Source organism: Alosa pseudoharengus, unplaced genomic scaffold (assembly GCF_046254945.1).
Source record: "Alosa pseudoharengus isolate Yale_2024_CS ecotype anadromous, Long Island Sound unplaced genomic scaffold, YU_APseudo_1.1 YU_APseudo_1.1_scf_17, whole genome shotgun sequence".
In the NCBI taxonomy this organism is placed as follows: domain Eukaryota; kingdom Metazoa; phylum Chordata; class Actinopteri; order Clupeiformes; family Clupeidae; genus Alosa; species Alosa pseudoharengus.
Window position 1 is genome coordinate 28232442 of NW_027468640.1, and position 11978 is coordinate 28244419.

At 39.3% G+C, this 11978-nt stretch overlaps 1 protein-coding gene across 1 annotated transcript; it reads right to left on the reverse strand.

Moving 5' to 3' along the window:
- Window positions 1-1637: 1637 nt before the first annotated feature.
- Window positions 1638-11728, reverse strand: LOC143127080 (E3 ubiquitin-protein ligase TRIM21-like). The gene is made up of 3 exons (XM_076288384.1): window positions 11569-11728; window positions 10358-10414; window positions 1638-2191 (listed from the first exon to the last, which is right to left on the reverse strand). The coding sequence occupies exons 1-3, from the start codon at window positions 11726-11728 to the stop codon at window positions 1638-1640; spliced, it is 771 nt and encodes a 256-aa protein (XP_076144499.1).
- Window positions 11729-11978: the final 250 nt, after the last annotated feature.

The following is an 11978-nucleotide window of genomic DNA, read 5'->3' on the forward strand; positions in this document are numbered from 1 at the left end:
ATTTGTATTTAACCTATCCCAGATTATCAAACAAAAAATCTCTCTAGACCCAAATTATGTATAATTATATGGACAATAAGAGTTGGCCACACTTTAAGAAAAACTTTGTATCTATTGGATTTATGAGTGCAAAGAGAGTTATAGCTATATTGGAAGAATACAAACAACATCCAATCCTACTAATCCTTTTTGTGGTTGTTTTGTTTTGTTTGCTTTGTTTTTTGATATTTATGTTCCTTGCAGGCCGGATCTAGGCTGCTCAGATTGGGGGGGCAAATAGAAATTTGGGGTGGGCACAACAAAACCGCTCAGCTTCACCTACAAATGCCTTACTTTTCACCTTAAAACCCTTATTTAATAGCAAACATGACATATTACATAGAACTGTTAATCATAGAACTGATTTTAATATTTACAGATATCTAGGCTATATTTAACATTCATTTTCTATGTGGCCTGTTATGAAATCATGTATTGAACAATTTAAGCACAGTTCAGCTTTAAGAAACTCAAATAGTCTACATGCATGCTTTGTGATCATTAAGGCTACTTTAACAAACTCTTAGTCAGCTGATTTTAATATTTACAGATATCTAGTCGATATTTGTAACATTTATTTTGTATTTGGCCTGTTATGAAATCATGTATTGAACAATTTAAACACTGAAGCCCAAAGTTGGAGACAAACAACAAATTGCGGCTAACATCGTTTAAAAGCTGAGAAAAAGCTCTTTCGTGTGATGTGATACATGTAATATCTGTGCGAAGAGTAGGCTATCGGGAGTAGGCTAGTTCAGCAAAGAATGGGTGAATTTGGACGCACTTTCTTGCCGTGCGCTGTCACATTCTCCACTGCGTAAAAGACATAATTAATTTGCGTTGTGAATGCTAAGCTTAATTTGACAGGCCATAGGCTAAATAAATATCGCTATAGTCGGATGCAAAGCAGAATATAGAAAGAAAGGGTCACCAAGGCCACAGTGGCCTGTGAACCTCCAATTTTCAAATCCAATCATGGCCAACGCAAGGGGCAACGACGTGGCCGCTGTAAAATTCCCAACACAGTTAAGGAATGACCAATGTTAACAAACTAACTGGCTAGATCACCTTAGAAAGCTAACATGCACATTAACTAAAAAACAAACCTTATTCAAAATGAGAATAATAACACTAACACTACAGTTAAAGGTCTTTATTTAAATCAGCAACAAGAATCTATATTACATCTAGTAGCCTATAACCTTTATGGAAATATAGCTAAGCCCTCTACAGAAGTATGACACAGCAAGTGATGCACACAGTGTGGAATGGTAAGGGAACGCTGCTGCTCCGGTATTTATACTATCCAACCAGCAAATCAGCACCCTCGAGATTCAGACGGGATAAATTAGAAAAGTGTGATTGGCAGATTCAATAGCTGTCAATTAAAATTGACCAATTAGGTGGGGCAGAAGAAATATTTGGGGGGGCATTTCCCCTCCCAGCCCTATTCTAGATCCGGCCATGGTTCCTTGTAAGCCAAATGTTTGCTTTATTAATTCTTCTGAGCATATACTTTTGAGGAGCAGAGAAAAGTTTTAGGCGTGTAATAAACTGCTGGAATCTGACTTTAATAAAACATCCAGCATCATTATACATTATTTGATAGAGCAAATAGAAACGGAGGAGATGATAAGAGGAGAGGAGTTTTTACCTCCATTATTAACACCAGGATAGAAGAATGGGTAAAGTTTCTCAGTGAAGGTAACATTAGCATAAGAGTAGAGATGATACCAACAGTCTGCATCATAAAAGGAGACCAGACCTGCCTCATAATCCACAAACACCCCCACCCTCTGGGGCTTCTCTTTCAGGGAGAGGGGAACAGAGGGACTAGCTAGTGCCTCATACTCAGTACCATTATACAGCCATATTGTCCAGTATCCATTCTTAGGGCTCAGACTTATCTTTCCCTTCTTGGTAATGGACTCTCTGGCTACTCCTAAGGCCCAATCAGTCTTCCCCTTGACCTGAACCTCATAGTAGAATCTGCCAGTGGAAAACCCCTGTTTTCCCAAGACACATATAACAGGACTGAACCTTTTGGGGTTGTCAGGGACAGATTGTTGAGTGTCGCCATGTCTCACTTGTTTCCCATCAGCAGACAGGATGAGTTTGGCCTGTGCTGTGTCAGGATCCAGAGTCACATCCACTAAAACAGAGAAGACATGACAGCTGAAAATGTATTTAGTCTGAAACAGAATGATACATGCTATGAGAAATGTTTGTAAGGAATGTTTTATAGAAACTGTCTGTAACAAGTGTAATATGGAGACTATGTAACCTTTGTGTTACTAGTGTTGCTGTGAGCCTCTTTGTTTGATAAGAGGCCACGGGGTAGACACATTTAGTTTGCTTAGTTGGCTTAATACCTTCAGTGATTTATAGTGCCAGGACAAGTTATCTCTCATTGACAATGAGACAGACGTGTCTGTCTGTGTCTTCTGTTCAGAACAGAGTGATAGCACAGGTGGACTCTGCTCATAGAAAATAGCCCAATCACAAGGACAATTCCCCCACAGCATACGCTACCTGTCAAAACTTTGTAGACACCTACTCTTTTATGGGTCTTTCTTTTTCTGATTATTGTAACATTGTAGAACACAACTGAAAACTCAAAACTATGAATTAACACACGTGGGGTAATAGAAAAAGACTGGTGACTGTTTCATGAAGCTGGTTATTATGATGCCAATAGTGTACAAAGCAGTCATGAACATAAATGGAGGCTATTTTGAAGAATCTAATACATTAAGCATATTTAGTTTTTTTTAACAAAAGAAAACAGTATTGTTTAAGAGTCAACAACACAAAATGGGATGATTTTCAGAGTAAAAAAAAAAGAAATACCTGCATGATTTGTAATTCTTTTCATGTCATGTGTTTCTGTGGAGAATAATTAAATAAATACATAGGTCATTCCATGAATTTCAATGTTTTCATACATTTTTTCACCCTTATTTTTACACTCTCAGAAATGCCTTCTTGGAGGTCATGTTTGGGCATTAATATCTTATCTTATAAGTATTATTCCTAGCCTGCCCAAACTTTGTAAGGTATAAGACATACATGTTGTCAGTATGACTGGACTGTTAAAAGTTTGTAATGCCCATTAGTTTTCTATAATAAGTACCGTATTTTCTGGACAATAAGTCACACTTTTTTTCATAGTTTGGCTGGTCCTGCGACTTATAATCAGGTGCGACTTATATATATCAAAATATATATGGGGCGGTGGTAGTGTAGTGGTTAAGGAGCTGGGCTAGCGTGCAGTAGCCTGAAAGTTGTTGGTTCAATTCCCGGCTTCCCCCGTTGTGCCCTTGAGCAAGGCACTTAACCCCAAGTTTCTCCGGGGACAATGTGATCCCTTGTAATATAGCTGACCTATGTAAGTCACTTTGGTCAAGAAGTGTCTGCTAAATGTAATGTAATATATACAGTACCCTCCAGAATTATTGGCACCTCTGCTAAAGTTGACTAAAAACAATCTGTTGGTGATTTATTGTAATCTCACAATGAAAATATTAGGAAAAACCCAACCTTGAAGGAAAGCAAATTTATTTTGAGAAAAAGGAAAATCTCATAAAGAAAATATAGCTGCAAGCAGCAATGAGGGGGCCAAGCAGTTAAGCAGGAGTTGGGATTGGATTGGATTGGACTGGACTTGACTGTGTTGTGTTAGATTGGATTGGATTGGACTTGTTTGAATTGGACTGGAATTGTGGAATTGTCACCGAATTTATTGTGTGTCCTCAAGATAAGTACTCCTAAGTCCACATACCAAGTTTGGTTTAAATCCGTGAAAGTGTTGATAATTATAGCACCCCTAGTGGTGAAAGCACACCAAATTAATTGTGCATCCTCAGGATGTAGTCCAAAGTCCACATACCAAGTTTGGTTGCGATAGGTGAAAGTGTTGCTAATCATAGAGCCCCTATTGGTCAAATGTCACCAAATTGATTGTGGGTCCTTAGGATGTGTTTACGAATCAACGTATCAAGTTTGGTGTCGATACGTAAAAGTCTTCTTAATTATAGCGCCCCTAGTGGTCAAAGTATACCAAATGTATTGTTTGTCCTCAGTATCAGGTCCCGAGTCCATGTACCAAGTTTGGTTTTGATAGATAAAGGCGTTGCTGAGATATGAGCTAATTTCCTGTATCTCTAGCGCCCCCCTAGTGGTCGAAGGTCACCAAATATATTGTCCTCAGGATGGGATCCCAAGTCCATATACCAAGTTTGGTTCTATATGTGAAAGCATTGCTGAGATATGTACCTACTTCCTGTGATTATAGTGCCCCCTAGTGGTCAAAAGACTCCAAATTTATTTTGTATCTTCAGAATGGGGTCTCAAGTCCATGTACCAAGTTTGGTTTCAATATGTGTAAGCATTGCTGAGATATGAGCCTACTTCCTGTGATTATAGCGCCACACAGTGGTCAAAATTTACCAAATTTCTTGAGCCTCCTCCTAATTGGGTTCTGAGCCCATGTAACAAGTTTGGTTATGTGAAAGCATTACTGAGATATCCCTTCACTTCCTGTTCGCCGCCAATTTTAATTGGCTGTTACGGGCAACAGGTTTTGAATATGGTTCCAGAAAGCAATGCATTTAGGATGTCCAGTTCACAATGGGAGGGGTTTCGTTATCAAACGCGGAGCGCATGGCGCAACAAGGTGTTCCTAGGTTTTTTAATCAGTCATATAATCAGTCAATCACATCTGTCATTCCCTTTAACGGCGCAAAGCGCGATATGTCAAATAAATGCATCTTTATTTTGGCAATCAAAGGCGCATTTGAAGGAGGCTGCTTGCGAGACCGTATGGAATAGTCATTCTTAAACCATGCTTTACTAAAACCTAGCATAGCCTTCACGCATTTGCACTCGTCTATTATTTGAACTCATTGGCAAAGTGAAACTAACTTCACCAAAGTGTCAGTCAACGACAAGACAGTTATATGCAGTTACTTTCACTGTTGACTGACAATGGGTTACCATCGAAAACATAGGCTGGAAAAAGCAATACTTACCCTATTGCTCAAATGACTGAATAAAACAACATTTATCCTGCAGAGGAGTTGCTTATATCTTGTGACAGTGCGTCTTCAGGTGTGCTCCATACGTGTCTCTCGCCTCTCCCCTAATCACTTTTAACCGTCATTACCAATTTGCAAATGATGGTGAATAACTACTCATCATGAGATGTACAGTATTTCGTAATATCTTTATTGTAATTATGTTTCCCATTGTAATCGTGCAATTTGTAATGTTTTGCATGGACATGCGCTGGTGTGCGTTCATGAATGATGGTGCGTGCACCTGCCAATAGGCTACAATGACAATGCGCTCTTAAAATAACATATAAACAACTCGCCATAGACTTCTGACCAGAGGGGTATTTCACAAAACCTAGATAAGGGATTAAGCTGGGATTTTTAGGTTATCCTGGATGAATTTAGCCTTGACTTGGTTTCACAAAAGAGATGGCACATAAGTTACCATGGGGATTTATTCTCTGCACCTAGCCTGATCCCGACCAGGCTAACAGCCAAGCTAAGTTAATTCTAATTATGTTGTCTTATTGGTTCAGCTAGCTGTCATTCACATCAGACCTCCGTGCTAATTTTTAAGGAGCTTTATTACATTTATAAACTATTTGATAAATGTATTTGTTCGCAAAACAAAACAGATTGTCTGCCTACTACCATATGGTTATTATTTTAATTGTGATAGCCTTATAATTATTAACATAGGCCTAGGTAGCCTACTCATTGTTTACTTATTTTATTGATAGACGTTATTGAAATAGCCTACTGTAGTTGATTGGAATTGGAGGGGCAAGTTTTCGAAGGTATTTTCAACTATAATATTAAGGTAAATCATACTATGTGCATTCTTTGCAGTGGCAAGCGCTTTCTTAAAGGACTTTAGCCTTTTAATATTTGCTGCATTAGATCAGTCTTTCTAGAACAGGCAAGGGCTTTCTAGCCTCACGTCAGCAGCGCTGCATCACCCATAGCCTACATTAAAACAACCAGCGGATGGTGGGCGGGTGTGGTTTCGAAAATTGGTCAAAAAACTTTGGTGCTGATAGATGGCTGACGGATGATACGTTTTGCTATGCAGTTATGGTTGAAATAATAGCCCATCAGCGCATTTCTAGTGTGTGTGCCTCTCTCTCGCTCAGAGGGGAGGGAGAGGCTGAGGGTCGATCCAGCATGGATTCTAAACTCTGTGGTGGATAGGATCTACAATTAGGTGTTAACAATACTACTACGCTAGGTCGAAGTACTCCCAAGTGCTATTGCGCCACACATTGTAGTTCTCCAGTTTATTCGCTTGGAAAATCGCCACGTTTCATGTTGCGTGGCCGTAGCATTTCTATCAACTACTCGTGCAACTGTATTTAAGTCGGTAAAACGTGGATGTTTTTGATTACTTCTACGCTTAGTTGCCGTCAAAGCCCGCTAGCATAGCAACATGCTAACACAGTCCAGCCGCGCACCAGAGCGTTTGAGTGCACGTACGGACACGGGAGAGGTATGACTCAACTCGTGAAAGTTAAGGTAAGAACATATATTACTACTGACATTGGGTGGCGTGTTCCTTTAATGATGTTGCGTGCCGAGACAAGGAAGCACTCACACGTGGGTGCATACGTAAATTTGCATTCAGTTGGTCTACCACGCCTACTTCTGCTGTTTTACAGAAATAGCCATGATTCCCCATTCCAAAAAGGATAACTTTACTTCATTGTTAGTCTATATCAAAAGCGGTTGTTCACTTTGTGTGAATGACGCTATTTTCCGCGTCTTTTTTATTCCAACCGTGGGCACTTTGGAGCAGAAACGAGAACGCGCACACATCCTGAATTACATACACCTGGCTTGACATAGTCGCTCCTACTCATCCTGGATTGGCATTAGTGAAACGAGTTGAGCTAGGATGACCAGACAACGCTATGTCAAACCTCGCTTTATCACTTATCTTGGATGTCTTAATTCTGCCTTTGTGAAATACCCCTCAGGTGTACAATAGCGATTTTTAGACAATGCGCCAGGCCCCTCCCTAGGTTGTTTTTGCCACACCCCTGGGCACAATGTTTAAAAAATAAACGTGCAAAATACCGAATTAAACTTTGCGCGGGTGGAAAACGATTTTTACGCCATGCGTTGGTGTGCAAAATACAGCCCTAAAAGTTAGTCGTGATTGGATCATTCATCGGGTCAATGAACCAAAACAAATGTCCAGATCAAAACAAATATGGTTTGCTAAACACAAAATCAAGCTTCGGACATTGCCATATCAGTCCCCTGATCTAAACTCCTTAGAAAAACAGTGGGGTGAGTCAAAGAGGAGGATGCAAAGTGTGAACCTTTTGTGAAGACGAACAGTCATAAATCCCTTACTTTGTATTCTCCAACTTTATGGGGTGTCACAGGAGAATATTACAAGCTGTTTTATTGTTAAAGGGAGGCTTAAAGTGATGGTTCGGAGTAATTTCACCCTAGGGTCCTTTGCACCATGACCCCGAGCCAAACACCCTCCCAGAACCTTTTTTCCCTTGGTCGAACCCTGGTCGAGTAGCGCTGTCAGAAACTAATGATGTTCTGCAGTCGTAATGGAACCAACTTTTATCTCGTAAATTACCCCACTAATAATGCCCTGAATGGTACGAAACCTCTACAGTAGTACAACTATGACCTTTAGTCCAATAACGAGGCATTAGAAAGTTTGTAAGTGCACCAGGAGTTTTAAGGAGTTTATTTAAATAACACTTGCCTCTGCATCTGCTACTATACCGCTGCGTCAACGTTTCTTCCGTGATTTGGGGAAAAGCCCGTAAAAGTCCTGGCAGGAAGCGATTACATCAACGTTTTTTGGTATATCCAGTTTTTAATATTTTTTTTCGGAAGTGTTTACAAATTAGTGTTAACTAATAATTGTTGCAAACTGGACTACGAACAAAATATTAGTGCATTCCTGGATCTACATCATGCATGCTTCCTGCCAGGACTTTTACGGAATTTACGGAATAAATTTAAGAAAATTTAAGAAAAACATACTCTGATATCACTAATTCTACAATTTATACCTCCCACGTCTACATGTCACCACTGTTGTCCGCAGATACATTGACATACATCTGCATCAGTTTTCTTGATAATGTTACTATTCAAGTGGGGATTTCATGGAAGAACCCCCCCACACATGTTGCTTTGGCATTAAAATAACTTCCACATCATAAGATATGTAAAGCAACTAATTATGCTTTAACACTCACGTAGGTTAAAAAATCTCTTCTGTAGTGCAGCCCTCTCGGCAGTGACGGTGTTCAATCTGTCCTGTAGCTGGGTTTTCTCTCTGTTCAGGTTGTTGTAACTGGTCTGTAACTGGGATTGTTCTGAATTCAGGTTGTTAAATCTGTCCTGCAATTTGGACTTCTCTGAATTCAGGTTATTGTAGCTTGTCTGTAGCTGAGACTTCTCTAAATTCAGGTTGTTGTAGCTTGTCTGTAACTGCGATTTCTCTCTACTCAAATCGTTGTATCTTGTCTGTAGCTGAGATTTCTCTGAATTCAGATTATTGTAACTGGTCTGCAATTGGGATTTTTCTCTATTCAGGTTGTTAAATCTGTCCTGCAGTTTAGATTGTTCGGACTTCAGGTTGTTGTAACTTGTCTGTAGCTGGGATTTCTCTAAATTCAGGTTGTTAAATCTGTCCTGCAATTTGGATTTCTCTGAATTCAGGTTGTTGTAGCTTGTCTGTAACTGGGATTTGTCTCTACTCAAATCATTGTATCTTGTCTGTAGCTGAGATTTCTCTGAATTTAGGCTATTGTAATTGGTCTGCAATTGTTTTTTTTCTCTATTCAGGTTGTTAAATGTGTCCTGCAGTTGAGATTGTTCAGAGGTCAGGTTGTTAAATCTGTCCTGCAATTTGGATTTCTCTGAATTCAGGTTGTTGTAGCTTGTCTGTAACTGGGATTTATCTCTACTCAAATCATTGTATCTTGTCTGTAGCTGAGATTTCTCTGAATTTAGGCTATTGTAATTGGTCTGCAATTGTTTTTTTTCTCTATTCAGGTTGTTAAATGTGTCCTGCAGTTGAGATTGTTCAGAGGTCAGGTTGTTAAATCTGTCCTGCAATTTGGATTTCTCTGAATTCAGGTTGTTGTAGCTTGTCTGTAACTGGGATTTGTCTCTACTCAAATCATTGTATCTGGTCTGTAGCTGAGATTTTTCTCTATTCAGGTTGTTAAATCTGTCCTGCAGTTTAGATTGTTCGGACTTCAGGTTGTTGTAACTTGTCTGTAGCTGGGATTTCTCTAAATTCAGGTTGTTAAATCTGTCCTGCAATTTGGATTTCTCTGAATTCAGGTTGTTGTAGCTTGTCTGTAACTGGGATTTGTCTCTACTCAAATCATTGTATCTTGTCTGTAGCTGAGATTTCTCTGAATTTAGGCTATTGTAATTGGTCTGCAATTGTTTTTTTTCTCTATTCAGGTTGTTAAATGTGTCCTGCAGTTGAGATTGTTCAGAGGTCAGGTTGTTAAATCTGTCCTGCAATTTGGATTTCTCTGAATTCAGGTTGTTGTAGCTTGTCTGTAACTGGGATTTGTCTCTACTCAAATCATTGTATCTGGTCTGTAGCTGAGATTTCTCTAAATTCAGATTATTGTAACTGGTCTGTAGCTGAGATTTTTCTCTATTCAGGTTGTTAAATCTGTCCTGCAGTTTAGATTGTTCAGAATTCAGGTTGTTGTAACTAGTCTGTAGCTGAGAGTTCTCTCTACTCAGGTTATTGTACCTGGTCTGTAGCTGGGATTTATCTGAATTCAGGTTGTTAAATCTGTCCTGCAATTTGGATTTCTCTGAATTCAGGTTTTTGTAACTGGTCTGTAGCTGAGATTTTTCTCTATTCAGGGTGTTGTACCTCGTCTGTAGTTGGGATTGATCTGAATTCAGGTTGTTGTAGCTTGTCTGACACTGGGATTTCTCTCTATTTAGGTTGTTAAATCTGTCCTGCAATTTGGATTTCTCTGAATTCAGGTTGTTGTAACTGGTCTGTAGCTGAGATTTCTCTGAATTCAGATTATTGTAACTGGTCTGTAGCTGAGATTTTTCTCTATTCAGGTTGTTAAATCTGTCCTGCAGTTCAGATTTTTCAGAATTCAGGTTGTTGTAACTAGTCTGTAACGGGAACTTCTCTCTACTCATGTTATCGTAACTCTCTTGCAACTGTAACTTTTCTCTGATTAGATTGTCATGATATAACTGTTTGGTTTCAACCATTTTGAAACTGAGAACTGCAGTACCAGAGAGCAGAAGAACACACAGCAGACCCAGAAACACAGCAGTGCTCTTCCAAGGCCCTGAGGATAAGACAAAGTGCAATAATATGAGAATTAGAACAATATGTCACTGTAGTTGATAATAACAAGCAAATATATAATTTTCAACCTCTGATAAAAGAAATTGATCTTATGCTTACTTATGATGTTCTTTTAGCTTCTTCATTTATAGCAGTTTAGAATTTTTTAGCCGATTCAGATTTCATTTTTTCTAACCACTTTACAGCACACACAAAGATTTATTTTCTATATTTTCTTTAATAGAACATTTTAACATCGAAATGTATTTTATATATAAAAAAACATTTCAAATATGGCTTCTTCTTCTTCAAGTCTAACAGCTACAGTATCAAACTATAATGCTTCCCAGTGTGGGACATTCACACACTACTAAATGGACTGTGTTATGGAACAACCATTTTCTTGTTCTCACATCCACTATCCAACTAAAAATACAAAAAACAATTGTCATGATACATTTGAACACATATGAAAACATGGAACAAACACGGGGGGTGGCGAGGCACTCGGCCATATGTATGCAGTGAAAAACTCTTGCCTGTTAAAATAGGCGTAATGCAATTTCTGGTTAAATGCGTCAATTGGAGAAACTTAAGAGACATAGAGGCAACGGGCGGTGATGAGAGGTGTTAATGAAGTGACATCTTAGTGAATTCCACGCAATATGTCAAAGCACAGCGTTCGCTTTCTGCGCATGTAGTAATACTCGGTAGCACTTTCTTTGTAGGCCTACATCCAGCCCCGAATGTTGGCATTTGCTAGCTTCTTCTGACTTTGCAAACTCAGCTGGGGGATGTTGTTTGAAGTGCGGTCCGTGAGTGCATTTGACCGGCATAAAATTAGTATATCTCATCGTTCACATGAAAATTGGCCAAACCTGGTCACCAGCCGACCAATCGATGCATCTCTAATAGTAATACTAAACAGAGTAGGCCTAACAGTAGATTAAGGATTGAAATGATCTGTATTAAATAACACAAGTACAGTTAACAATCAGTCTAACAAGGTCTGTGTGGATAGAATGCATATGCAAGGAAGGAACAATTATTCCTGTGAGCCATCAATTACAAATTACACAAATTATTTGCAAATTACAATTACAATTTAAAATTGAGAATGAATAACAATTACATAAATACAAATGTCACACTCACTAGAGTGATGAGGATCGGGGCCCTCCTGGTTATCTCTGGAGTTTGGAGTCTTGCTGAGAACATCAATGGTATCAGTGCCTGCTTCTTCATATTTGTCTGTGGTGGGCCTGCTGACCTCACCAGGGTCTACAGGTCGATAGATGCCCTCCGTCATCTCCATTCTGCACCTACTCTTCTCTTCTGACTGCTCAGTTTATCTTGACTTCTTTTCCACTCTGTTATTATATGTGGAGTGAGTCTGTCGGTGAAATTCAAACCCACAGTGTTTGACAGGTTTTATAGGCGTACAAACCAGGATGAGGAAGTCACTGCAGCTCCATTTCCCCACTTCTCTTCTTGTGGAGGAGTTAGCAAACTGTGAGGGGGTCACACAGTGTTTCATGAGGTAAACTCATAGTCATGGTCACTAG

Coding starts and splice junctions, on each gene's coding strand:
- LOC143127080 (XM_076288384.1), bottom strand. CDS start 11,728: ATGGAGATGACGGAGGGCATCTATCGACCTGTAGACCCTGGTGAGGTC. Junction 10,415..11,568: donor CCCCGATCCTCATCACTCTA/GTGAGTGTGACA, acceptor TCTTATCCTCAG/GGCCTTGGAAGAGCACTGCT. Junction 2,192..10,357: donor GTGTGTTCTTCTGCTCTCTG/GTACTGCAGTTC, acceptor TCTCTGTTTTAG/TGGATGTGACTCTGGATCCT.